The sequence below is a fragment of the Parus major genome, chromosome 6 (assembly GCF_001522545.3).
Source record: "Parus major isolate Abel chromosome 6, Parus_major1.1, whole genome shotgun sequence".
NCBI lineage: Eukaryota > Metazoa > Chordata > Aves > Passeriformes > Paridae > Parus > Parus major.
In genome coordinates this window covers 2171194-2197658 of record NC_031775.1, presented here as the reverse complement: position 1 = coordinate 2197658, position 26465 = coordinate 2171194, and the positions used below count along the sequence as shown (strand labels likewise).

General features: G+C 43.4%; 1 protein-coding gene across 8 annotated transcripts in view; it reads right to left on the bottom strand.

The window, feature by feature from the left end:
- Positions 1-26408, bottom strand: part of RNLS (renalase, FAD dependent amine oxidase) — a 59496-nt gene extending 33088 nt beyond the window's left edge. The window contains exons 1-4 of one of the 8 annotated variants that reach the window (XM_033515619.1): positions 26324-26401; positions 25642-25784; positions 25007-25032; positions 24874-24904 (exon numbers count right to left, since the gene is read on the bottom strand). In XM_033515619.1, coding sequence (XP_033371510.1) covers positions 24874-24904; positions 25007-25032; positions 25642-25784; positions 26324-26331 — 208 coding nt within the window. In that variant the 5' untranslated portion in view covers positions 26332-26401. Of the gene's footprint in view, positions 1-24873; positions 25033-25641; positions 25785-25971; positions 26273-26323 lie in introns of those variants that run through there. The other 7 variants (XM_015633492.2, XM_015633491.2, XM_033515616.1 and 4 more) reach the window with 7 other exon arrangements.
- Positions 26409-26465: the final 57 nt, after the last annotated feature.

The window sequence follows — 26465 nt, the reverse complement described above, 5'->3', positions numbered from 1 at the left end:
AGCACTGGGGGCACTGGGAGCAGTGGGAGCACTGGGGGCACTGGGAGCAGTGGGGGCACTGGGGGCACTGGGAGCACTGCCCTCTGCTGCAGGAGAGCCGAATGCCAGCGCTGGGACACAGCAGAACTGATCTCCCCTCCCCATTCCCTTCCCACAGAAGATCGGGATGTGGGGCAGTGCTGGACTGGGCTGGGCTCCATGATCTCAGAGGGCTTTTCCAGTCTCGGTGACTCTGTGATGGTTTTGTTACATCAGCAGCACATGAACCTGCTGGAGAGAGTCCAGGGGAGGCACCAGGATGATCAGAGGGATGGAGCAGCTCTGCTGGGAGGAAAGGCTGGGACAGCTGGGATTGTTCAGCCTGGAGAGGAGAAGCACCAGGGTGATCTCACTGTGGCCTTGCAGTGCCTGGAGGAGCTACAGATGGGGAGAGACTCTGTACAAGGGATGGAGTGACATGGGGGAATGGCTTCCCAGTGGCAGAGGGCAGGGATAGATGGGATATTGGGAAGGAATTGTTCCCTGGCAGGGTGGGCAGGCCCTGGCACAGGGTGCCCAGAGCAGCTGTGGCTGCCCCTGGATCCCTGGAAGTGTCCAAGGCCAGGTTGGACTTTGGGGCTTGGAGCAGCCTGGGATAGTGGAAGGTGTCCCTGCCCATGGCAGGGGTGGGACTGGATGGGCTTTAAGGCCCTTTCCAACCCAAACCATTCCTTGATCACCAAACTTCAGCTTCTCCAGCTCCCAGGTCAGGCTTTGAAACTAAGCATGTTTGCCTTCTGATTTTTTTAATTTCTTTCAACTTCTCTCACTAGCATAGAAAATATAATATTTAATTTTCCAGACATGGTCAAAGCAGCTCAGAATTGAAGGTGACTCTTTAACTCTGGATTAAAAAAACCCAAACAAAACAAACCAAAACCAAATCCCCCAGATGCTACAGAATAAAACTGATACCACTGTAACCACATGAAAAATACTGTCATGATAGCTGTAAAAACAGTATTTCTAGTTTTGAATAGTTGCATGATATAATCAAAGCTCTCTGACAAAAAACTGACAGAGGAAAAAAAAAACAAAAAACAACTCTTGCAGCCCCACTCTCAATCACTAGGATTGGAAACTACTTATTTTCGACAAATCCCTTCATTCTGTGGAACTTGGGCTTGTCACAAAGGCAACAGAAACCCATTAAGTGAGTGGTCCAGGCTTCCAGGGTATTAGGTCTCTTCCCTGGATCAAGTTGTGTATGTCTAAATATAATCCAGAGTAAAGCAGCTAAATGTTATCACACTCATAGTAAGTAACAGCAGAGCTTTTCAACTTAAATAGCCAAGCCAAAATAGGAAACTTCTTCTGGAGGAATAAAAACACCAGGAAAACCTTGCTGTGTTTCAGAGCATGCTGCTGAAATCCTACTGGCACAGGTTCTGGTCCTACAGAAATCTCTGAACAAGCAGTTACTGAAGGGAAATTCAATTACAGCTCAGTCCCTTCTGCAGGGACTTTCTCACCTGACTAACCAGAAGCCAGAAAAAAAAATAATAATAATAAAAAAAATAATAAAAAATAATAAAACAACACAACAAAACAAGGGAAACCTGTCCAGTTATCTAGAAAAAAAAATTCATTCCAAAAATCATGTCCTGGTGTGCTCTGTTAGTTCATACATAATGCACTTCCCTCATTAAAAGATGTTATTCTGACTTTTGCCTTTGGCTGAAAACGGAGCACAGCAGGACAAGCGTATCCTAAACATGTGGAGAAGCTGCAGTTTTGCTTGGCATTTACACTCTGTCCCTTCCTACACTTGTCCTGATTTACAGGAAGGTTATTAACAGGCAGGAGTTCTCTCTTCTGCTGTTAGAAATCCATCAAGCACTAAAGCCCCAGCCCTAAGTGAGGCTTTTTACTTTTCATCACACAGACAATAAGATACATCAGTATTCAAATTACATCAAATTACAGAACGACCATAATGGCTATTTCATGGTTAAAAATACCCTAAGCAATGCAGTCAACACCAGCCAATTCAACAGGCATTGTTTATAGAACTGCAAACTCTTCTTTTTATAAATAAAGATTTCATCTCTATATGATCAAAGAAAGATTTCTATGCACTATTTTTTTTTTAAAAAAAATAGCTTTTTAAGTTCAGAAAACACTTAAAGAATGAAGCTTTCCTAGTCCAAGTCCCAGCCTGCAGCAGATTTTACAGTTGAGTAATAAACCCTTTTAAAATATGGTTTATTATGGAAATACTGTCAGAGCCTTAATTAAAGTAGGCGCCACAACAGTGGAGCTGCTTACACAACAGATGGGCTCTGCAGAGCACACCAGGCACCCCCTGACCTGGGCATGGAGGGTTTTCCTCCCATCCCACCCTGTCCAGTGGCACCCTGGGAATGGGATCACATCCCTCTGGAACAGCACCTCGTGTCCCCAGTGGAGCTGTGAAACCTCTGCAACAGCACGGAATTTAAAAAGGGGTCTTTAAAACAGAATTTAAGGCCTGAGATTTAATTCAGCTTCGGCTCAAATATGTGGCATAGATCATGAAGAGTTAAGATCCCATGTCAGCAATATTTTGTAATTTTCATTAAAAAATCCTGGCCTCACAGAAGTCAGTTTTGCCCACAGCTTCAGAGCCCAAGTTTTACCCAAAGTAAATTGGAGAATCACCTGCTCATTAGGAAAAAAAAAAACAAAAAAAAACCAAGGAGGCTTTCAGAAAAATGATGCTTTATGACAAGAATTTGCTATATGCTGATAAAATGGGTGAAGCCTGAGAGAGTCTGGTAAATGTAAAAACCACCTCAGCATCCTTCTATCGAAGAAATTCAGAATTTCTGTGTGCAAAACACATTGAGGGCACCTATTGCAAGCAGGAAAGTCCCCAGAACAGAGAGCCTCCCATCCTTCTGCAGCCTTCATTCCAGCGTGTGCACCATGTGTCTAGGTTTAATCCCACAGTTCCTTATCCCGAGGCAAACAGGATTCTTTCCCAGTCAATTATGTTAATTGCAAAAGAACTCGCCTGTCCCTGGGGAAACTGTGGGAAGATCCTGCAGGGCCACGCCAGGGATTGCAGCCACATCCTCGGTGTCACTGCAGACTCCAGGGGAGGAGGAAAGGGGGCTCCAGGTTTAAGGAAGGCTGGCTGTGCCAGGAGCCTGCTGTGAGGAAGAGGCTGAAGGTTCTTCAAACAGATGGTGCTTTCTTTGTGTTTTCATCTCCAGGGTACAACACAAGCACAAGTCTCCCTTTAATTTCTGTAAATGACCCCATTTACCAACTTCTTTTTGTACTTGGTCCTCTCCCCCCAAAAAACCACCAGGAATGTGAAGGACAGCGGGTATGAAATGACAGGAGGAGCAGACATATGAAGCACACCTTCATGTGATTTTAAATCCGTGATTAAAATGTGATTTTAATCTTTCACTGGCTTATCCAGTGAGAGAACTGCAGTGCAAGGAGCCCTGGGCAGGACACATGAGGAGTTTTGGAAACCACGCCTGCAGATGAAAAGCTCAGGGACTGTGCTCTGTCCAGCCCACGCAGAGGAGGCCAAGGAACAGCTTAATCCCACAGGGATTGCACAAGTCTGGGAAGCAAACATTTGACAGAGGACTTTTCACTCCGGCCGACACAAGCCTAGCAAGACTACTGGCCAGCTAAACCCAGGCTTCTTTCAAGGCAGGATTTAAAGGGAGAGATAAATCTATCAAAGGCAAGGAATGGAAGACCTCTTGCCCTTCCCAAAAGCTGAAAAATCACAAGCCAGAGCAATCCCCACTAAAACGTACCAAGCATCCTTTGGCTCATCCATCACTGAAAGTGTTTATGCCAAGATTGGATGTTTCTTTCCAGATTGGCCCCAATTAAAACAGTCTTATGGCCTCCAGGGGACTGTTTTATCTGGTCAGGGCGGTCCCTCTGGGCTTTCTAATCTGTAATCTAATTTCCAATCGTGGAACAGCACTGCTATGTGCTCTCCTTGGTTCCATCCTTGGAAGTGTCATGCGGTGCAGGATGTGGTAAATAAAAGCACATAGCACTTATTTTTAAAGCTGGCTGGGCTGAGATAGGGAGGAAGGACTATTTGTGGGTGGCTTAAACGAATGTACTATATTTAATTCATGGCATTCATCAGATGACACAGCAAGAGGCACAGAACAAGGATCAAACAATTAAGATTTACTGAGAAAATGCAATAATTCTACTTGTTCGGGATGGCTAAGGACGGCCAGCTCCTCAGCCAGCCACGAGATTTTCATTTTCCATTCATCAGTTTCCCCCCAAAGCCTGGCAGTGAAATACATATTTATTCACATTGGGTTTGGTGACATCATATTTAAGAACATACCACTTCTCCCCGTCCCGCTGACAGATCCTGGTGTGTAAAATGGGAACAGAACTGAAAAAAAATAACCTTGTCTGAGCACGGGCTCTCAGCACTGAGCTGGTCCCAGCTTGCTTCCCATCACTTTGAATTCTTTCTGGATTTGCCAGAGTGGAGGTGGCCAAGTGACCTTTCTGCCTGCCCCACACTATCAGGCCACTCAAAAAGTTTGGTTAGATTTTATGATAGAAATGAACAATAAATCTACCTGGCCCAAGAATGTTTTTCTGGTTTTTTTTTTCTTTTCATGACTGCCCTATTCTCTCTCCAATTCTCCACACAATCAACAGACAAAAGAAGGTCTTGCATGTTTCCTTGAAAAGAATTCTGTAATTAGAAAGAAATTTGACTGATACAAAGTTAGCTCAGTGGAAAAGTGCAAGAATGGTGAAATGATCAAAGTCACTTGTAAAAACAGACAAAACCAAACATTCGCTCATGTTTCTCCAATGGGTCTCCCATAGAAAAGAAACATTAATGAACATTTCAATAAGACATTTCACAGCCTAGATAAAAACTGTATTTAAAAAAAACCCCAATTCCCAATCTCAGGCAATTTAGGAGTATAAAAAAACCCCACTGAGCAGTCTCCTACTTTTTTATATGATAAGCAAATATCTGTTTATTAAATATCAAGCGCCCAATTTTCATTCCACGGGAGCTGTACGTATAATTACTCTCGGTTTTTCTGGAAGGCAGCACTGCAGGGCCAGACAGCCATTCTTTTAAACCACTGATGTCTGTGCTTCGTGAGCTTCTGAGCAGGAGCTCCTTTAAAAGGAACATGAAAGAACTAAACACACATAAAGAGCATATTCACAGCCAGACAAACAATAAATAGCTCGACGAGGCCAGATTGTGATAGCACAGCAAAGACTTGTCTAGCGTGTGTGCGTGTTATTTAAAAGTTCAAAAAGTCACATACATTTTTAATAAACCAAAACCACACATTATGAGTTCATTACTGCTGAGTCTTCAGAGCAATAGCTTAGTGGACTGGAATAATAATCCAAGCTGGAGTTTATGACGTTCCATGTCTTTTTCTGCACGACAGATTCCAGCCTCACGCAGCTCTGTAACCAGACAATTCCCACCCTCTGCTCGCTCAGCCTGGGATTCCCATGAACTGCAAACTTCCTCCACTGTAACCGAGAGGAACTAAATATAAAAAAAAAAAATCATGCAAATCACTACCCAAAACACATATCTGCGCCTCAGAAAGAGAAAATGAAAATAAAAGCCCTGCTGCCGTTCAGATTCTGCATCATTCTCTTCTCCCGCTCCAGCCAGAAAGACAGAAATGGCCTGACTGCTTTGCTGCTGAAGTTGTGATGCATTTAACAAACTTCCACCGTCCCTGCCACGTCCCAAGGCCTGTGAGCTGTGCTCATGTTGAATAACAAAGTCCACAGATTTGGGAAAAAAGCTCCTGAAAGCAGAGAAGCGCAAATGTAGCTGTTTAACCACCCCAACTCAAATTTAAAATAAATTCAGTTTGTCGAGCGAGGGACGGAAGGAGGAATGGCAGCGTCACCCCAACCACATTTCCTCCAGAGAGCTCTGTGTGGGGAGCATGGAAATGTGAAATCCAGGCAGCCCATGGAGAGAATCTGGGTTATTTGCACCTCCAAAAGCTGTGACTCATCCCAGCCAGGCCCAGTGTTGTTTTCTGGGGTTTTTTTGAGGATTTGGGAAAGGCCCTGGAGGGGGATTCCACCATCCATCAGGCTGTGGTACACTGAGCAGCCTCCCAGGGGGAACTCAGCTGGTCTCTGGTCCAGGGCTCATTTTGTCCCTCTGTCCCAGAGTTCACCTTTCTGGGATATTTGAGAAAACCCCCACAGCCCAACTTTATCTTCCTGGTGGTTACAAAGATCAGCTACGCTGATGGAGTTACCAAAGAGCTTCCAAATTAAAGGGTTTAAACCCCCTAAGGGAAACAAAATAACTGAATTAATTTTATAATACCCTTCTGAGAAATACCCAGTGATGCACCTCTCCTACAGATCCAGGCTGGGAGAGCTGGGGGTGTTCACCTGGAGAGGGACTAAACCCCTGATTTTAAATTTTTTATGAAAACTTGCACTTGGGGCTTAAATTAGTGAAAAGAGTCACTCTGGCCTCTGACTTACAAATTGTACATTTACGTGAGGGATATCAGGAGCAAAAATAGCCTCAACTATTTCATGTTTTCCTACCAACCAATAACATAGATTTGAACACTCAGAATCATTTAGGTTGGAAAAGACCTCCAAAACAGAGTCCAACCTCTGACCGAGATCCCCGCCTTGTCAGCTCACAGAATTCATTTCAAGGGGAGGAATTTAAGACACAGCTTTCAAAAAAAAAAAAAAAAAGACTCCAAAACCCCAAAAACCTGACCAGCAGGAAGGTGATTCTCCCTGGAACACCACAGGCTTTGCTGAACACTTCTTTGCATGCAACTGATGGCATTATCAACAAGTGAAAATTAAGTGTAAGGCCTGCACTCCCAGATAATATTTCTGCTGCTGCTGCTTCCAAGCTCACATCAAGTTGTGCACACGTGATGGAGGGAACAGTGAGGCAGCTCAAAGTTCTCATTACTTGCCCAAACAGGCCTGTATTTAAAGGCTGCATGAATAAATCTGAATAAAGCTGATCTTTCTGCTGTTCGGCTGCTTCTGAAGTGAAACCTCTGTCCTGATGTGATCTGAACTACACCACTGGATTCACTCCAAAATTTCATGCATTCTCTTCAGAATTACCTAAAGTTGAAGCTTGCTACAGTCACATCTGGTTTAGCCCCCAGCTGTGCCTTACCAACTTGAATAAAGGGATGAAAACAAAGCCTCAGTGAAAACCAAAGCCACAGGTGGAGCTCACTTTCGAAATTCTGAGCTGGATTCTATCTGCTCATCATTCCTGTGCTTCCCAGCAAAAATTTTTAGCACTGTTTATTGTAATGGTGTGGGTTTCAAAGCAGGACTCCACGTCAAATGGTCTGATGGGGATAAGCAATAGGCAATTTATTACTTATCTAAACAGAAAAACTCAAAACAACATAATCAAATAAAGTCACCTCAGCTGAAAAAGAAAGAGAAAAAAAAAAGTAGTATCAGTTCCAAACTCAAAACACGAAATTTTATAAAAGATCACTTCTAGAATGCTGCATATATTGGGATTGGCAGAATAAAAATTAGCAAAGAGCAGACAGACTTTGCCCTTGCTATTCCCCCCCCCAAATTATGAAAAGTAGCACAATGTAAATTAAAATCAGAGGAAACTTTGCAGAAGATGTTTTGGGGTTCTTGGGATTAAGAGTCCTGAATAAACCAGGAGGAAAAAAAAAATAATAGAAAGAAAACCAGAAAATGTTTTTTTGCACAGCTTCCAGGATGCTTAATCCCCCATGGTGGTTGTGCACAGGAACACACAAGATTCTCTTCACCCTCCTAAAAACACTTTTGAGGAAGTCACAAATCATAGAGCAAACGTCTCCAAACCTTGCACAAGATTTCTAATCCTAAAACAATCGATGACTCACGACTTGTAGCATCGGTGAGTGAAACTGCTGACATCAAAACCAGTGCCAGGGGTGAGCTGGCATGATAATTATGCACACTCACTTTCAGCTAGCCAAATGCCTCCCAAAAATAGAACCAGAGATATCAGGCCTAATTAGAAGTGTCTGAATTACCAGGATTCCTAGGTTTTTTTTTTTTAAAAAAGAACATTATTGATGACAACTCAGCAGAAGGTTTCCATTCCACTACAAGTGGAATATTAAACTTCTAGTAAAGTATTAAGAGTATTTAAACTGAAATTAAGGACTGGCCTCACACAAAAAAAAATTCCTTCTTGGCAGTTTTGTCTTTTGTTCAAGTGTGAAAGATTTACAATTCATTAATTAGCTTTTAGGAGGTGTTTTAGGTGCCCTGCAATGAATGCACACCTCACAAAGGATCAACTGCAAAGAGAGATACACACTGTAAATGGCACTGAGAGGTTCTGGAACACAAGCCAGTGTTCCATTTGTAAAAGCATGCTGAAATTTAGGGCTGGATGTTTGACACATAGTCACACTCATGCAGCACTGCTTGACTTCCTACAGCACTAGAAAACAAGTGAGAAAATGCAGAATTGTGTGTGAAATCAGAGATGCATCCGGGAGGTCAGCACACATCCAAACCCACTCCTCCAGCAAGAACCTCATCCTGTGCCCATGCCTTGCAGCTTCTGCATTAAAAACACTCAATTTACACAAAGCTGAATTCATTCTCCCTGATTTTCTTAACATTCCCAGGGCTCCTGTTTCCAGAGGTTTCCACATCCCTCCTTCTATTACCCTTCTGACTTGAAATTAATTAACACAGAATTAACACAGGTGGCATTTCCACTGCTTTCTGCAGCATCTCAGGATAACCCAGGGTGAGCCACAGGCTCATCACCCTTCCAGTGCACAAAAAGGCAAAAACAAAACCTCTTATTTGTGCACAGTTCACCTCAGCCTCCCCAGCCCTCCAGCAAGCCACTTGATTTAATGCTTCCTTAGAGATCCCCAAGCCTGAAATACCTAAAATACACCACCTTTGAAAAAAGCAAAATCCCTCATAAAGCGCTAAAAACTCAGTCGAGGCACAGAATTTGCACAGCCCCTGAAACGAACACTTTTACACAGCAAAATGAAGCATTTTTGGCACCAACTGTTCCCACAGAATAGGAAGGCTCAATCCAGTTTCCCCAAACAGAGGAAGAAAAAAAAATAAATAAAAAAAATAAAAAGAAAAAAAATTATAAAAAAAAAAGGCAGGGGAAAGACATTTTTAGATCATACAAAAATACAAAGAACTGATATAACCCACAAGGAAGTGTGGCTTGTGTGCACCACTATTAATCTGTCTTGACTGAACAATATATATATATTTTATTTTTTTTATTTCACTCTTCCGCCTCCACTTTTTGTTTGCTGTTGAGGACAGATAAGTGCTCCTGGCAGTATCTTGGCACAGGCATTTCACTCAACAGTAGCTATTGTAATTAGCAAAAAAAAATAAAAAAAATAAAAATCTTAGTCCCTCAGGTTCTAAGAATTTCACTTTGGGACCATTAGACTGAAAGGTCTCTAATTCCAGGTTCATGCTGGAAAGACAACTTTTTGTGGAACAGCAATAAACCTGTGCAGAGTGCTAACCCAGTCAATGAGGGGGTTTAAAATTCTGATTAAACCCTGCAGGCTTCTGCCAATCCTGTGCTGTGAAGGCAAACATCAGCCAAGACAAAGAATCCCACTCCTGGATGGTCTTTTAGATCCCTTCCAACCCAAAGCATCTCCTGGTTCTGTGATTTTACCAACATCAAGGCACTGGCAGCATCAAAATAACCCTGGAAAGGAGGGTGCTGTAACAAGTACCCAGTGATGAAGAATTCCCAGCACTGGGAATCTTGTGCAGAGGCTGAGATTAAGAAATGGATGGGGAGTTCTTGCTTTACCAATGTGGAAAACAAAAACAAAAACAAACAAAAAAGTCTGACACATTAGGAGTTTTCACACAGAGAAATACAGAAGGGACTGGCTCATCCCAGTAAATATTCCAAATTACGGTGTGCACATTTTGTTTTTAAAGGGTTTTTTCTAATCAGTTCACAGCTGTGTCATCTTTTGTACCAGCTTTGTCAGGGCTACTAAATTAGCTTTTTTTATTTACTCTGAAGTGTCTTTTTAGGGAAGATTTAGAACTGTGCCAAGAAATAAAAGTGCTAAATCTTCTCAGACGTGAAGGTATCTTAAATAACTGTGTGGCTGTGCCTTTGATCATTTCAGGGGATAAGCTTGGCAATGCTGCTGAGAGAAGTCATCCCCTCTATTAGTTCAGCAGATCCTGCACAGGAAAAACAGACACACTTTGAGGCTCACCAACCTCCCCTGCCTTTATCAAGTCTGAAGTAGAAGCTGTAATTGGCAAACCAAGGACTAATTGAGAGCAATTGCTCCCACTGTAACTTGATTATGTTAATCAAGTAACAGTTTGGGGGGGGGAAATAAAAGGGAAAAAAAAAAAGGAAAAAAAAGATGGTTAACAGTAATTATCTTTCTCTTCTGCAAAGCTAATGCATGCATCATCTTCCTCTTTGCTAAAACCTTTTTACTAAGCAGGCATCTGTTACTTTTCCTTTCCAACTGACTGAAATCCTGCCTGTGGAGGTGACATTCAGGTTTTGGAGGACACAGCCTCTGGGCTTTAATTTAGCTACTTGTTTTCCTGGGGGAGAGGGAAAAAAAAATAATCAACCTTCTTTTTTTCTTGTCCCCACCTTCACTTGGATTTATTTATCCCCTTACTATTCCCAGCAGCTCTGCAAAACTCATTTCCTTCGTTTTTTTGGCTTTTCTGGGATAAAGAGGCAATTGCACCCTTCAAACCTCATCATGGTGGAAGAACACAACTGAGGTAAAATCTAGTTATGATAAAAGAGTCAGTGGAAATTTGGCAATTAACTCTGAGCAGGATGAGCTGCACAAACTGCCAGATCCAGGGTACCCTTTCTTTCCTGGTGATCAAACTGTGACAGCAGAGTTTTAAAAGTCAATTTATATATATATATATATATTTTAATACACTTTTCCAGGATTCTTTTACCCCCACTTCATCAGGGTTCTGAGAAGGCTTTGCTGCATATTCATATAAATATCCAGCATGTACTGGCAAATCCTTCTGGGTTTTTTCAGATGCTCAAATTTTCCATCAGTTTTAATAACAAGCACTTTTTCTGTTGACTGCTTCTCACTTCTTCCTTCTATTCCAGAATTCAGGGATTCCATATTTTATTTCCTCTTCCTATGTGGGGACTTTTTTTTAAAAGTTTGCATGGATAGTTCCTTAATTTTATTGGAGGGGTTTTTTTTTGTTTTGGTTTTTTTTCATTTACCAAATTTCTCACAAGATAATTTACCCAAACCCAGAAATTCATAGTTACTCAGTCAGTGTTGTCTCCTACCAATTTCATCTCAAACAACTGAAGGCACTCAATTTAAAATTAATTTTTGAGTAAAAAAAACACCCAAAGTGCAGCTAAACATGTGCCAAACCTTGCAGTGCACTTTTCTGGTGAAGGATGTGCTCCAAATGACAGAGAGATAAGGAAGAGGCTCAAAATACCTTCCCACAGGAACAAAACCTTGCTTCCTTATTGCAGCCCATCTTCTCTTTTTGATTCAGAGAGCTTCAAGCAGCTTAGCCCATCAGTATTGTGAGCAATAATTCTAATTAAACCCCACCAATAATGTTGATGGGGGGGAAAAAACCCTCTCTAAGTGTAGGTTTTCCTAGAGCCAAACAAATAACATTACAGAGCTGCAAGCAGCCAGTGTAACAAAAGAAGGTGAGCTGCCAGAAGTTTCAAAAAGGAATTGATAAAGCCCTCAAGACCCCATTCAAATCTCCTCTGGGAATGATTTGCAATCTGCTCCACTCCATGCAGATGCTGGATTAAAGCATTTGAGCACAAACTTTAATCTTGGGGGCTCCTTCAGGATGGGTTTCCCTCCCCACCACTTCCAGGGATTCAGCCCTCAGGGAAGGGAGAAGGATTTCACAGGAATTTCACGTGAAACCTGTGATCCACCTGCCCAAAGTTTGGGCTCTGCAGCTTGGAGGTGACACCCACAAGGCCCTTTTCCCCTTCTCTCACTCACTCTTCTAATCTGCTGTAATTACCACTAGGCAACACCCCCATCAATTTTTAGCAATATTGCCAAATATTCAAAAGGTATTTCCACAAGCTGGCTCCGGGCATATCATAGCATCCCTGTCACACTGCTTTTTCCATGGATCACAACCCTGATGGCTGCACCCCTCAACGAGCTGCCAGCTGCCCTGCAAAGCAGCCCAACAAGGGAACCTCAAAAATAACAATTTGTTATTGCTCATCCCCTTGGGAGATGCCGTGATCCAGCCTCGTGAAAGCTGAGCGTTGTCTTCCACTTCCCTCTTTCCCAAGGCAGCTTTAGGTGAAGGAGGCAGAACCTGCAGGCATGTGACAGTCAGTGTGATCCCTGAAACCACAGAACCACACCAGCAGGGCTCAGAAAATGCGTGCCTGCTAAGCCTTGCTGCAACCCTGGCCTGAAAAAAAACAGGAGAAAACCGAAAAACCCCAATCCAACAACAACCAAAAAAAAAATAAATAAAAAAAATAAAAATTGAGGGAGAGAAATGAGTACAGGGGAGAACTTCAAAGTCAAAACTGGAACTAGAAACAGAGCATATCAACTCTTCTGTAGCTGTCTATTGTTCTGGAGTGTGACTCAGCAGAACAAAGGCTTTTGTCTTCATGGAGAAACGGAGTCCATACTGCACAGGATGTGGCAAAAATCCACTGTCTGGAATGTGACCAGAGCTCCATTTGCTTCCATGGGGAATTTCCCAGGCTTTAGAGAGACTGCAAATCACCACCCTGTTCCACATGAGCTGAAGAGAGCAGGGTGAGACCCTGGTCTTCCTGCAGTGAATGGGAAGAAAAAAGAAATTTGCGGAAAAAATAGGTGAGTGTGAGACGGTCGTAGCTGAGAAAATTCACTTTTGCACTTGCATTGAATAAACCTGAAAATACCTGGATTTATAAACTGGAATACTCTGGGAAGGACACAGGTACATGACAAAATCCTGTGTCTCCACCACAACCCACCACTCTGAAACTGTCACCATGTAAAAGTCACCGGGTTTAAGACCAACATCTATATTTGAAATACTTGTACTTCCCTTTTTATATCAGTCCTGTCACATGCATAAATGCTAAAGGAGGCTGAAAGGGGAACATGAACAAACAGCTTTTAAACCATCAATTGTAAAAAAAAAAAGAGATGTTTTAGCAGAACCAAGAAATGCAGCACTTGGATGTGATCAGATCCAGAGGCTTATCAGCATTTTGAACACCACATGGCAGAAAAAAAAAGACAGCGATAACTTCATTCAAGGACAGATTTTTCTGTCCATGCACACACCACAATATCTGTGTTGGGACTGATTTCTGTCACTCTTCCTCTCCAAGCATTCCCATGCCATCATCAGTGAATTTTCTGATGAAAATACAGCATTATTCTACACCCCAAAATCACCTGCTAGCACACAAAGCAGCTCAAGAGGTGTATGTTTTTTTTCTACCACACAAAAGTTAATTTCCTTTGGTTTCATGAAGTCATGTTTATCCTCAGTTTGATAGAATAAATCTCCACCTCCCTCCATGCACTTTTCCTGTTTTTATTAAAATCCTGAGAGCAGTTTTCCTTGCAGAGTGGGTGAGTGGGAGTGTGGAGCACAAGTAAGCCCTGTCTCTGTACGTCACGGTTGTGAAACACATTCTAAATAAAACCATATGCTCTTAGAAGGAAAGTTTCATCTCTCTCCCCTTTTGCTGCCTGCTCAGGTTGGCCTCAGTGAAGGACTGAGGGAATGCAAACATATTTATAGAAAGGTTTGATGAGAAACTGATAAAAACCACACTCATTTCTTTATTCGTTCTGCTAGCTGAATGTACAAGGCACTTAATTTGAAGGAGAATTTTATGATTTGGCTTCTTCTCTTGCATTCTCCCTTGAAACAGTTGTGAATTGGTATCAACTGGTACCTGTGATGTTTTAGTGTCTGACACTTCAATGATTTTCAGAGCAGATACCTCAGGATGATGGGGAGGAAACAAACAAAAAATCACTAATCCACTGTTCTAGCAAAAAAAACCCTAATAACAGATTTATTCTAGAGCTGGTTAGAAAGTCCTGTAGCTTGTCCTCACATTTAAAACTTTCATGATGCCCTGTGTGGCTCTCAGCTACGAAACCCAACAAGCCACTCTGTTAAATCTTTGTAACATTTTGCAAAATGTGACATGCCAAGACAATAACTGAACCCATGTTCTGCTTTTTCCTTCCCTATTTTCCCTCAAAATACGTGCCTTGGTGACAGAGGGAGGCTGATACAGGAGTGTGGGGAGCAAAGATAAACCACCTCATTTCTCCCTCATATCAGGACTTCTTTTGGTGATCAAAAACACGCCAAAGGGGAAGTGGCATAACTTTTTTCTCTGTATGATATTTAATTTCCCGTTCTGGGTTATGCAATCATCTCTCCCAGGAGAAGTGTTCTTCCCATGGCCTGCACTAGGTATTTTGGATACATCTAAAGCCCACTGTGTGTTACCTTTTGGTTTTTTCTCCTATCCTGTGGTCTCCCAGCTGTTGTTCAGGTTGCTCTCAAGAAAAAGGGCGAACCCAAAAGCAACGCTTCCCAGTGCTGCAGTTGCATAATCACGGGAAAAGGAATATTGGGAAAGCAAGCCAGCGAGTCTGAAGGGTCAGGTTATTCAGGAGTCCTCATCAAACCTTCCTCAGGGTTTATCTGTGGGGGCAGCACTGACTCCCAGGCTGAGACACTGATAAAGGGAAGGTAAATTTCCCCTTCACAAGCCGAAGCTGTGCTGTCGTGCAAACCACAGCCACACTACAGAGTTCTGACAGCTAAATGTTGTTAAATGACTGAATTTCCATTAGAAATAGGGATTTTTGCTTCTTTTTCAAGCAGCTTCCTCGCCTGGTATTCACATCTACCTAAGACATAATCACTAACAGAGATGGCTAAAATAATAGAACAAAATTAAAAGCTGTGTACATTTGTAATGCTTCGCCCACAATCAGTTTCATGTGGCTTCGACTGGATCACACATTCTGGGTGTCTTCTCTGGTTTATTTCTTTTGTTTTATCACACATTCTTTCATTCTGAGTCCTGTCTCTCCTGTCACGACTTTCCAAAGGATTTAGACACGCAGCCAAGCATGCAGAGCACATGTTCTGGAAGCACAGATAAATTAAACAAGCTGTACCTGATTGCAACTGGCCCCTCCTCTGCCATAATTTTGCCAACTTTCAGAAATTGGACACACAATCAAGTGTACAACTTAAAAAAACCTGCTTCTCCAGTCTCCTTTTTTTAGCTTGTGAGGAGGGAAGCCACGGTGAACAAATCCTAATGCTCAAAATGTGACACAGTGGAGGGGGAAAATAAAAACATGATTCCTAGAAAGTTATTGACAGATCAGCTGCAACCTACCAGAGGCTGAAAAAAGATACCAGATGGAATAAAAAATCCTTGCTATTAGTACATCATACCAAATGCTGTATTCTGAAGCCAAACTCTGCCCTCCTCCTGCTGCAAGGAACTGTTTTCTTAGAAAATTGCTTTTATTGATGGTGACTATTGACTCTAATAGCTAAATGTGACAAAGAGAAAACAAAAAATAAACAAAAAACCCCAACCAAAACCAAAGCAGAAATACTGATGTCATAAAACACTGTCCACACTTATCAGCCTTGCAAATCCCATTAAGATAAAAAAAACACACAGGTACTCATTTAAAATTGAACCTCAAACCCCCACAAACTGTTATTAATACCAAGTACCCTGACATTTGACTTCACAGTAAAATATAAGAGATAACACACACACACACACAAAAAAAACAATACAGTAAAATACAAGAGATAATAATAATGAAAAAGTGGGGAGATAGGATTTATGGCTGAAGGCAATGTGACAGAAAAGAAAGAGAAAATTATTTAAAATACATCAAATAAGAACATCTCTCATTGCCTATAAACACACACAGATCAGCAGCATAATTCCACTGCCAGAAGATTTATGCAGGCTTAAAAAATACAAAGCCAAACCCCTTAAAATCAGTATTGATGTAAACCTGAAAATCCCACTCAGACAGCTTCCAGAACTACCACAGGTTTTTGAGCACTTCTGAGACATGAAAGCCAAACCTTTTCCCAAAACTGCTCACAAGGAACTGTCAGACCCTTTCCCTGTGGGATTACTGAGGCATTTTACCACCTCTTGGGTGTCTTAAAAAAAAAAATAAAATAAATAAATGATGTGTTACATTTCTTTTCCAAATACCTGCTGGTGTTTCAGTGCCTGAAGCAGCAAACACGGCGTCGTGACTGTCACCAACAGGCAGGGGGAGAGCTGGGAAAAATCACACGGAATTCTCAACCAAGGGGCAAAAAACTTGGAGGAGTTAAGTTTAAAAAGCCTGCCACAACGATGACCTCTGCCAGTATTTTAAGCAGCACACAAATTGAGATTAGGATGCCTTCCTGGAAGCATTCTGACAGCACCACAGATATGTAATTTATTAGTTCAGCTCTTCCCAAGTGTGCAGATGCTAACGGAGACAGGATCCTGCAGCACGAGCACGAGGCAAGACAGACTTACACTGACATCTAAAGGTATCATTTACCATCTGATGCCTCACAAAATGTCTGCAAAGGACCAGAACCTTGTAAAAAAGCTAACAAGACACAAGAAATGTCAGTATTTCATTCTTAATGAGTGTCCAAGGCCAGGCTGGACTGGGCTTGGAGCACCCTGGGATAGTGGAAGGAATCCCTCTTGCCATGGAAGCCTTAAGGTCTCTCCCAAAGCATTCTAGGATCGTCTGCACATAAACCCCAATTCTGAGGCAAATTTCCTTGTTTAAATAAGAATTATGTGGCATTTTCTTCCAACTAGAAAACCAAGCTTTTGCTAAATTCTTTGGGAAAATGACACATTTTTCCATGGAGCTGGGCACAAATCCTAGCTTGAAAACAAGCGGTCATTTCAAAGTTAACATTTTTTCCTGCTTTTATGTTGGTTTTGAGTGTGATTTCCATTAGAAAATGTGAATGCTGGTTTTGCAACCAAGCATGGCTTAAATGAGAATATATGAAAAGTTTCTCATCAGTGTTCCTGAACACAGCTCCCACCGTGCCAGAGAGAAACAGGCATGGAAACAGACAGAAAATCTATTTCTTTTGTGCTTTACAAACCCAAACACCACCTTGTTGTTCTGTTTGCCTGTGAGACACTCAAACCACTTGCTGCCTGCACACAGTTCACTGAGTAAAATTTATTTTCCTGAGTCTCCATAGGCATCCACCCCGTTCTCCCTAACTTATGAATCCAGTGGGAAGAGAGCAGTAAATCCTTCTTTATGGAGAGGTGTGCACTCACACGCATCTTGGCAGAGCTGCATTTTTAAAGGATGGCTTTGGGAATAGAATTGGAGGCTACTGGTGCCTCAGGACTGACTCTGGAAAGCCTGATCTGCATATCCCTTGCTCATCAATCAAGTGAAGAGATAGCTTTAATCCATTTCAGTAAGGCAGTGGGTTCTTTACACTTTAAATAAATTTTGGCAGCAGAGTCCACCGCTACAACGGGAGGTGCTTCATCAGCTGAGTCAATAAAGGTGACCAATCACACCCTCATTTCTCACCCAGCCTATCCCATTTCCTAAATTACAGCAGCCCTTGAAGAGAGTTTATCAGGGCTCTCTCTTCTTTAAAGAACAGTTGCAGTGTTTTGAGTATCTCTGACAAAGTGAGCAGAGGAGGGAATTAAAACCCTGAGGAAGAGCAAGGCAACCAGCAGTAAACTCAGGCTTCCAAGGCAGCACAGGTAAATCCAAAACCATCTATAACATCTTACCTGGTGGCTCAGGGAAAGGAGCAGAACTTGATTTCTACAAAAGGTGGCTGAAGGTAAATTATTCCTAAGGCTTCTTTAATCCAAGACCTTTCCAACGCTCTTGGAAATAGTGAAGCCACGTGGGGAAAGCTGACAGCAGGCTCCATGCAAAATTTAGGTTTGACTCAACAGAGCCAAAACCTCGTTAGGTTTAAAATTAGCATTTTTTCCTCCCTGCTCTAATCCAGATGTGGACCACAAAAATAACTGAAAAGTTCACAGACGTGTCCGTGGGAGGTAAAGATAATCTTTGTAAAGAATGGTCTCAATTACAGTGATGGGAGTGGCCAGCAACTATTAAAATATCCTGCAGAAATCCACAAAACCCCCTCCAGTCCAGAGGCACTGCCTAAATTATGAGAACACATTTAAAAAACATTGTCCATTGAAGGCTTTTGTCTGCCTACTTGATTGCAGCACTAAAAAATAAATAAATCCCAAAGCAAGCAATTAAATGTAAAGACTGCTTGCAGAGCTGCACCAGACTTTTCAAGGGTTTTCAGATTTATAAAAGCCATAGTTTGAGTGGCAGCTTTCACATCAAAAAGAAGACTGTAAAGTCCAAATCAGCCTGTGGTCACCTTTGCACATTTTTCTCTCTCAGGTGTGCCCAGAAGGTTTGGCAACAGGAAAGGAGGCAGAGCTTTTCCAAACACGTTTTTCCAAAAAAAACCCCAAAAACCTGAGGGAAAAGCTTGCAACAACAACAAAAAAAGGATTTTATTCAAAGGTAGAGGTGACAGGTAACATTATCACTGTTTCCCAAAACCAACCATCAAAACTATTTTAGATTCAGGATTAGAAAATTCAAGGCTGGTAAAAACCCTCTAACAGAACTTCCTGAAGAATAAGACCTTATAGCACATCCCAGCTTCCTACATCACAGAAACCACCAGCTCATTAAACACATGTCCCACAAGACACAAATAAAGAAGTTTCAGAATTGCTCAGTTTGGTCTCATTTTTTGGCAAGGAACTATTTCTTTTTTTTATTTTCCCCCCCTTTTAGACTCATGGCAAAAAGCAGCTTTGGAAAGATTTCTCCATCTGAACGTAACCCTTGGAGAGAACCAAAGACTGGGAAAAGCTGAGAGGTATCTGTGTTTATTGTTGGGATAAACAAACTTCAGAGCATTTATTTGTTCTGTTCCAAGTATGTCCTGTGTTCAAATACCACCACCTTTATTATCTAGAAAACAAACCAGAAAAACACACTTTGTGCACATGGGCTCAGGTTCAGCTGATCCAATATGTCTGTGGTCCCATTCTCTATTTTGGGTACTGGAATGACACAGAAAGAGCTAAAGAAGCATTAGATAAAGGTCTGTGACCGAGTGCCCTGGTGCTGAAGGACCCTGCCAAACCAGCACAGGCTGCAGCAGCAGGAAGAGAAGCACGTCCAGGTTCAAGGAATTACAAACAGCCACATCAGGCAGACTTAAAAGTGTCAGCACACCAAAGCAGCCCTGCCTTACACGTCAGAAATAACTTTCTTTTCAAACCAGCTCAGCTAAATCAGCACAATCTGCCACCAGTTTAATGTGCAGGTGCTCTGAAATCCCTCCTGGGACTGCACAGGAAACCTAAGCTTAGGACTCAAACCGCAGAATCACGAGCATTCCCAGGGCTCAGCCACTCGCCCGGCCCCTGAGCTGCTCCCCTACCCTTGCTGGAAGAGCAGAACATGCCAGCAAGTCTGTGGGCCACATGGTGAACTGAGGATCACACCACTCAGCCTGCTAAAAATAACTCCCCCACCCTTTTTTTGGGGGGGAGAAAGGGCAGGGAGGGGGGCCGTGTGTCTGTGGTGCCACAGCCAGCTGTGCTGCTGCAGCTGGAGCAGGGACTGCTGCAGGAAATGCTTTGGCCACATCTCCAGGCACTAAAAGGTGATGCTGTGACAGAGCAGGACTCACCCTCTCTGCAGGGTTAATTTTTTAGAGCTGGCACCCTGGTCTGGCCAAAGGATGGGCTCCCCTGGAGTGGGAAGCAAGCCTGAAGACAAGGAGATGCATATTTGCTCTTTCAGCAAATTGCATCTGGCCTTTTTCCTTCTGTTTTAACCTGAGATCTGTCAAATAAGAGTTTCAGCTTTCCAGCCAAGGCAGGCAGGCAGCCTCATCTGAACAGCACCAAAATGCAAAGCAGCCCTTTACCTAATAGAGATTGGATTTCACTCTCCTTTCCAGGCCTCTCGTGCTCACACACATGGGGTTTAACCCCCACACTTCCCAGATGGGGAGGGTCACTGGGATCAGCATTTGACAGGTTCCCAAAGTGCTCAATAACTGCAGAATAAGCACTGTAGATATTTAAAAGAACCAAAAAACCACCTCAAAACAGACTGAGTCAAACACACACTGAAGAATACACACGGCCTACTTTCATTTTATTTTTTTTTCTCCTGATGTGCAATTCCAGCTCTGGCAGCCTTTATTTTTAGAAGTGCTCCCTCAGAGAGGCTGTAGCCGAGCTGCAGCAGGCAGTGAGCATGGAGGAGATCTGCCTGCTTTGAAGGCTGCCAGAGAGGTTCTGGTGGCAGCTGCTCCTCCTCAGACAGTCCCCTGCTCCCCAGATGTGCAGTCCCACCTCCTCCCCCCTGCCTCCCTCACAGCTGTCAGACCACTCCACGGGCAAACCCAAAAACAACCTCCCAAAGGAGGCCCACAGAGATGATCCAAGGGATGGAGCAGCTCTGCTGGGAGGAAAGGCTGGGATTGTTCAGCCTGGAGAGGAGAAGCTTTGGGGAGACTTCACTGTGACCTTCCAGTGCCTGGAGAAACCAATGAAAAAGATGGAGACTCTTTACAAGGGCCTGGAGTCAAGGGGGAATGGCTTCAAACTGGAAGAATGCAGGGATAGATGGGATATTGGGAAGGGATTGTTCCCTGGCAGGGTGGGCAGGCCCTGGCACAGGGTGCCCAGAGAAGCTGTGGCTGCCCCTGGAAGTGTCCAAGGCCAAGACAGGCAGGAGGTTTCCTGCAGAGGGATGCTCCATGTCCTGCTGCAGCACCGGGATGCTCTCCAGCCAGATGAGTGACAGGTTTGAAAAGGACCACAACCGAGAACTCCTCGTGTTTCCAGAAAGCCCAAATATTTCCACATTGTGGCCTCAGCTCCCTGATAAGCAACCAACAAATCAGTGTACATGTTTACACTGGACATTTCAGATCTGTTAGGTAATGAGAGCTCCAAGCTGGATAAGCCCTGCTTAGATTGCTTGGAACTGGAACCGCAGAATTCCGAATTTATCATCGTGCTATCCAAAAATAAACACATTCACTCAGCAAGGACTTGTGAGTCGTGAAAAATTATCAGAGTTGTGCTTTCCTAACTCACATTATAAAGCCTTCCCACGCAAATACAGCCCTGTTTCACTTGTATCTTCTCATCAGCTTGTATTATTTAAAACATGTGGGACATTCACACAGATGGAAAAGAAAAAAAAAAAATAGGTCAGGCTCAAAACAAAAGCCAAGCCATCCTGTTTTATTAGCAGCTTAAACATGCAGAACTGCAATTTGAAATTCCAAGGAAAGCAATGTAATGAAGACATTCTGAACACACCAATAAAATAAAAAAAACTACTGTAAATCGCTGCAACCTTAAATTGCCATGTTGCCAAATGCCTGAAACTAAAAAAACAGAGCTGGTAAGAAGGGTTCTCCAACTGATCTGAAAATGCATGGAAAGAACTGCATTGTCCAGGGATCTTATGGAGTCTGGGATATAAATCCAGGATTCTTCTAACATCAGCAGCCTGTATAACAGTCCAGCACCTGTGAAATACTGCTGGGCAATGAACATTTGCAAAATCTTGTCCTTTCATTAGCAAAGATCCTACTTTCAAGTAAATTTATTCCTTTCCTTGAATAAAAGACCTCAGAAACGTTTATTCATATCCCTTTTATCTTCTGCACCACCCCAACATTTACTACTGGAATATGAAAAGCCCAAATCAGTGTAAATTTAATTTATTTATTCATGCTGAATGTCCCAAACATCATTCGATTGCTGCCACCTATTGTTGTTCCAAACATGCTGCAAGGAGTTAACCCTTTACCCAGCAGCTACTGGAAATCATGCTGGAAGCACTTCTGGCTCTGCTGCTGCTAAATATGCAACTGCTGCATCTATTTGGGTGTGATAATTGTAGAAAGAATTAATAAAGTTTGGAAATTAAGGCTCATTTTATATATATATATATATATATATATACACACACACTATTTATTACATTATTTATTTTATATCTATTTTTAAAAACTGGGTATGTTTACACACTAACATCTCCATTAATCTAAGACTTGGCTTTTCTCTCACAAGAGAAGCAAATCTGGAACACTCATTTCTCACACAGCCCATGTAAAATGGTAATTTTAGGTTGCCAAAGGCCACTTAATTCTGTCTCCTCCTAAATGCACACAATGCTTCACAATGACATCATGTTCAGGCTCATCTAAGAGGTTAAAGGACACAAAAACTATCCAGTCTGGTTTAGTCTGCTGAGTTTAAGTATTAAAACAGCAACTTTGCCACCGAATGTGAAATTTAAGAGGTTATTTCAAAATACTAACTTTCCAAATATTGTGTAAATAAGTGAAAACTATTTTCAAAAAAACATGGGGGGCAAAAGACCTCCTCCCTCAAACAGGAAAATGGTGAATTCTTGGAGGGGTAAACTCCCACCTCTGGCAAGTCATTTGAACTCTCCAGCTCAGGCTCTTTTACACACAAATGTCAAAGGCTAATTCCAACCCTCACTAATGGATCAAAGCATCCCCTACTCCACCCAGCTGTTCTTTTGCTCCTTCTCCTCTCCTGCAGCCTTTATCCACACATTAATGCCAGCAATATCTCATCACAAGCCAATTAAAACTTCATCTGGCTTTGAACTGGGAGTAAATTATAGCCCAGTGGCTCAAGAGGGCCCTGGCACAGCTCCCCAGCCAAGCACTTCAACCCCTGGCAAAACTGCCCCAAAAAGGCATCCCAGGGAGCAGCCTCAGAGAGGGCAAGTGAAGGGAGACCACGGGGGATATGGGAGAGGTTTAAACCCATAAATGCCTCTGGTGGAGAAGCTGCCAAAGCAGGGATGTTACACCGCAGCAGTAAAGGCTACAGAGCAGAACCGCGCAGGAACAGCCCAAACTCGCTCCTTTAACACCCCTCATCCCAAACCACAACAGCAGCTGGGATTAACACTGCCCAGGCACATCTTTCACTTTGCTCCAGAGTCCTTCTTCTATCTAATAAGGGCCTTCCAGACCAGCAGGGAAGGCAGCTGTATTCCCAAATCCTGCCCCCTTCCCTTTAAGCCACTTGCCCGCCGTGGTGGAGCGGCCACACCTGACCCTTGCTGGCCACACAGGAGGAAACCCTCCCTTTCCTCCAGCTCTGCACAGCTCCTGTTCCATCCCACAGCAGCAACAGGAGCCCTCTCATCCACAGTGACAGCCAGAGGGAAGTTTCCAACAGGCAGCAGGAACCTCCCCTTCCAGGAGCAGCTGGAATCACTACCGGGAATGGGCAAATATGGCTCCTGTTAGAAACGCCGGATTTTGCCCCTGGATTTGGGAGACCAGAGCATGCAAATGACTGAAAAGTGTCAGTGTGGAGGGGAGGGAACACCTACTCCTTTCAGCAGCTGTCGTGAAATTGCATCTTAAATCCCAAGAGAGGTGAATCCAGGAAAAGTTCCCTTCTCTGCCAGCAAAACTCGGCTCTCTGACCTGCAACCAAAACAACGCTGCTGTTGTTTAGACACACAGCAATGCACCTGACCCTCTGGAAGTCTGAAACAGATCTGAAACTGCACCCTGTTCAGGCTCTAAAACACCCTCCTCATCTATTCTTCCCCTTAGCCTAAATAAACAGGAGTAAAGACAGCCATGGCTCCAGTGCCAAGGAACTCTGGGGCAGGGGGAGTCAGTGCTGCTGCCTGAGGTGCAGAATGAACAGCTGGATGGACATCTGGAAGCTGGTCCCACACAGGGAACAGGAAGAGAGGGGAAGAGAAACACGAAGAAGGGGAGGAGAAGACAAAACTTGCTGGATTCAGATAAAAGTCAATCCTGCACTTACACAGAATATGAAGGGAAGATGCTGTGGGAAGCATCTGACAGCTTCTGCTCACCCAAGAGCAAGTGAAAGGAACTGTTCACCTTAATTACACCTTCTGAAAGGGGAGCTGCCTGCTTTCTGGACAAGAAAGGATTTCATTACCCCAAGAAAAACAATTTGCAAAGACATCAGTGCCCTGAGAATGCCCTGAAGAAAAGGCCCTGAGATGCAAACTAGCAGAACCTCAGGAAGGCTCAAAAAAAAAACGACAAACCCCACTCCCTCTCCTTTTCTTCTATTTTTTATTTCTATTTTTCTATGCTATTTCTTATTCTATTTTTATTTCTTTCGCTATTAACCAGAGCACCTCAATAAGGACAGGATGGGCCAGACCCACCATTATTTTCCTGGATAAAAGAACAGGGGAAATGGGAGGCCTCATAAAACAGCAACTAGCAGGGAAGTCCTGTTCTTACAGACCACTTACCTACTTAGGCACAAAGCTTAAAACCTGAGGATGTAATGAAAATACATCTCTTTAAAGAAATGCTCAAGAAAACTTGTCCAATTCAGTTACTATATGCAAGCTGCACAAAGACAAGCCCTGCTTCAGAAGTCAGAAAAAAAATAAAAATAAAGATCAGATTGGAAACTGGCTCATCTATTTAGATATTTATGCTGTCAGGGTGTTTCTGGTGACACACCACCTGTATGGCCCTGAAATTACCCACTTCTTATCATTCCCCACCCTGTCATGATGGAACAATTATGCAGCTCAGACTGCTGGGTGTTATTTTTTGCTTCACAAGATGCTCAAACGCTATTTTAAATTCAATACCCGCGATTTTGAGGTCTAAACTTACTGTTCACAATGTCACCTTGCAGCTGGAGAATCTGTGGGACAGGCATGGTGAGAATTACCACATCAAACTGTTCTGGGGGCCCTGCTTTCCTGGAGACTTCCCACCTCCCATCCCGCAGGGAGATGTGAGTTACCTGCTGCTCATAGGACACATCTGCACCTGCATGGAAAAAGCAGCAGCTAAATACATGTAGCAGTGAATTCCACAGGGAAAATGAAGAGAGAGAGAGTTATTTACAAGGGATGGAATGACAGGACAAGGGGGAATGGCTTCCCACTGCCAGAAGGCAGGAACATAGCTAATTATTTACAAGATTAGGGTTTAAAAAAAACACCTGATTAAAAAAAAAATATTAATATAATTGCATGGAAGAACCAAACAACTCTCACAGCTCAAACTTTTCTAAGCAGGATTAAATTCATCACTGAACTGTACATATGACACCTAAGGTAGTAGTCAGAAAGTTTAAACTCTTTTTCCAAAGGACTCTCCACCCAGCAGGCTCACATCCTTTCTCCAAAAGACAGCTCAGCCCTCTGCCCCCAGTCACACAGCAGATATTCTGTTTGTATAGAGACTTTTATGCCTGCAGGACTCAGAAATTCACTGAGCTCACCGACACGTTTATCCACCCAAGCAAATTCCAGACACACATAAACCAAAAAGGAACTTTAACATCCTCACCAGGGATTTAGATTTGAAAGAACGTTCAAAGGCACCAACAAAAACACAACCATTAAAACTTTCCCCTCCACACAAAGGCATTACCTGACTGTTCTAAATAGTACTTGACGACCGAGGAGATGCCCTGGGGTGCCACGTAATTTCGGGAGCCTTCTCTCACCACCATTCCTTCCACGGGAGCGGTCAGTGGCTTCAGGATGCCGTGAGACACAAGCTCCTCATAGAAGCTTGAAAGCAAAAAACACACAGGGATGAAAACTCACTCAGTTTCCCATAATCAAAGTTAAGACCAGCCCGACTTTCGAATTTTACCAGGCTGTATTTCAAGGCAGGTTACGCACAAATGCAGCAATAAAAGAACAAACTACCTTGCTATTGCATTGGGCCTGGCCTTTTACCTGACAGCAAGGATACCTGTGATGGAACTGCCAGCAGCATGACCCGGAGGCAGAGGAATACACGGCAGCTCCATAAAGCTCTGAACACCGGCACAAACTTCAGAGCCACTGCAGAGTGCAGGAATACTCCAGACACCGAACACAGGTGCCCGAAACGCATTGCTTCCCAGGCAAATCCTGCATTTTCACACCGCTGCTACACCTCCATCCCCTTCCCCAAGGTACGGTGAGCTACCCGGGCATCTTTCATCCCAACCCATGAGGTTCCCGGCTTTCACCCTTCCGCTGTCCCCCGCGATCCCGCTGCTGGGGCAGCGAGCGAGCGGCTGCGGGGCTCCGGGTGTTGGTGGGGGATTAAAGCACGGCACCTCTGCATGCTGCGGGGTCCCTGCTGTCCCCACGCCGGGCCACCAACCCCTGGCACCCCGCGCTTCCCACGAGTCTCCTACATGTACAAGAGGGTGGGAAAGCATCACCTGCGGGATGGGCGGGATGAGCGGCGGGGGGCGG